General features: G+C 36.5%; 1 protein-coding gene across 2 annotated transcripts in view; it reads right to left on the bottom strand.

Annotated features, from left to right (window-relative positions):
- LOC113826827 (sialate:O-sulfotransferase 1) overlaps positions 1-2,500 on the bottom strand; it is an 81,770-nt gene that overhangs the window by 34,719 nt on the left and 44,551 nt on the right. For both annotated transcript variants that reach the window (XM_070137250.1, XM_070137249.1), the window contains one exon: positions 2,041-2,159. In XM_070137250.1, the coding sequence (XP_069993351.1) occupies positions 2,041-2,159 (119 nt within the window). The remainder of the gene's footprint in view (positions 1-2,040; positions 2,160-2,500) is intronic.

Here is a 2,500-nt window from a genome sequence, read left to right as displayed (position 1 = left end):
TGTATGTATGTATGTATGTATGTATGTATGTATGTATGTATGTATGTATGTATGTATGCATGTATGTATGTATGTATGTATGTATGTATGCATGTATGTATGTATGTATGTATGTATGTATGTATGTATGCATGTATGTATGTATGCATGTATGTATGCATTTATGCTTGTATGTATGTATATAGGTATGTATGTACGTACATATGCACGTATGTATGTATGCATGTATGTATTTACGTTTACTAGCATGTACGATTGCATGTATGTATGTATGTGCATCGCATTTATACATAGAAAAAATGGACTTAAGTTGTTTATCCTCGACCTGAAATTATTTCTGTCATGAAAACACGTAAACTTATAGGAAATCAGTTAAGTTTTATTGTCTTTATTTATTCATACTCCGTTTTATTTTTTTTTTCTTCCAAAAATATCTAGGCATATGATTTAGGTAAATACAGGCTCGCATGTTGTTTAATAGAGTGCATAGTATATTGTCAGCTTTAATAAGCGTCGAAGCTTTCTTTTAAGCAAGATTTTTTTGTTGGAAGTTTTAACCAAAAGTAATTTTTCCAAGTTAGAGCTGTTGGGTTTATATTACAGTTGACATTTATATGTAAGATCAAGAATGGTTATAGTATATTGATAAATTTGATAATCTCGTAAGCTATATTCTGTGTTTTTTTAATTAAGTTTTCTACTCAAATGACTAGATTTTTTTTTTCGTTTTGCCCCGAGTTAAAAGATCCACATTCCATTTCCCAATCACATCAAAAAAATCAAGAAACCCTTTAAAAGAATTAAGACCATCCTTATGGCTAAATCAGAGATTATGAATTATGATTATGGAAGGACTAACAGCAACTAACAAACAACTAAGCAAATAAAAAAATACAAAAAATACAAAATCAAACGCTCCAATTCCTTCATACTCCTTCGCATTGTGAACACTTGAAAAAGAGAAACAAAAGTAATAATGGCGGTCCCAGCGTACACGAATCTTAACCTGTGCTTATCTTATCTCGTGTCTTATGCATGTGATAGGAAGGCAGCGTTGGGAAAGTCCTTGGCCGCCGAGTCGATACAGAGAGAAGGCCGGCTCGTCAAGGTCATCTATCGGCTAATCTATTTGAAGCTCTGTCTCGCTTGGTTTGCTTGTTAGCGTTACTTTGTTAGTCTTTAGTCATCGTCTGTCTTGCTTTTATTACGGTATTTGTTAGCGGAATCGTTTATTTCGTTACTTACTGTTCTATTTTTTTAACGGTATTGTGCTTTTTCTTTATTTGTTGGTTACGTGTTACTTTCCTATCCATTGTCACGCTACTTTCTCTTCTTAACATGCTACCGTTACTTAAACAAAATTCTTTCTTAACACTACTAGGTTACCCTTCGCTCTTTTCATTTCTTATATGCTTTTATTTGTTATTAATCTACACTTCCCCTACGTGTTTCTCGTCAGTCGTTCCTCTATGTTATTTCCAAACTCGTATTTTTTTTTTATTATTATTATTATTTTTTTTGCTACGTTACCCCTTGAATTCGTTAATTCAAATTCCATTGCCTCAGTTACTCGTTACTCACAAACCCTCATCTTCTTCCTCAGCGTTACCTCATCACCTCCTTTACTTGTTACTCACAAACTCATTTTCCCCCCCAGCGTTACCTCATCACCTCAGTTACCTGTTACTCACCAACTCTCATTTTCCTTCTCAGCGTTACCTCATCACCTCACTTAGTTGTTACTCACAAACTCTCATTTTTTCCTCCAAGTTACCTCATCATCTCCTTTACTCGTTACTCACAAACTCATTTTTTCCCCCAGCGTTACCTCATCACCTCCTTTACTCATTACTCACCAACTCTCTCTTATTTTCCTCCGCGTTACCTCATCACCTCCTTTACTCGCTACTCACAAACCCTCATCTTCCTTATTTTTCCCAGCGTTACCTCATCACCTCCTTTACTCATTACTCACAAACCCTCATCTTCTTCCTCATTTTCCCCAGCGTTACCTCATCACCTCCTTTACTCATTACTCACCCGTGTTATTCCCCCGGTAATCCCACGCCGTTTCCCTCTTTGCCGGAGCACCAACAGGCGCGTCGACCCTCTGGTCCTCGGCGGCGACCTCAGCTACGTAGATTCCCGGGTTGTCCAGACTGTTGAAGATGAAAGGGAAAAGAAGTGAGAAAAAAATACGTTATGTCGATTCTGTTGTGGTTATTGATGTTTATTTTTTTCTTAAAGAGAGGTGAAGGTTGGTTTGGTTTTGGGGTTTTGTGAGGGGAGTTGTATTTATGGTTGTTGTTTAGATCTGTGCTGTTTGTTTGTTTCTTAATTGTAGCTTTATCACACACATGAGCACACACACACGCACACACACACATACACATACACATATAGACAGATAGATGGATACAACAATGCACACACACATACATACACACACACACACAGATACATATATAGACAGATAGATACAACACTGCACAAACATGCA

Source organism: Penaeus vannamei, chromosome 23, assembly GCF_042767895.1.
Source record: "Penaeus vannamei isolate JL-2024 chromosome 23, ASM4276789v1, whole genome shotgun sequence".
In the NCBI taxonomy this organism is placed as follows: Eukaryota; Metazoa; Arthropoda; class Malacostraca; order Decapoda; family Penaeidae; genus Penaeus; species Penaeus vannamei.
The sequence above is the reverse complement of the archived record's forward strand: the minus strand, read 5'-3'. Positions and strand labels throughout refer to the sequence as shown.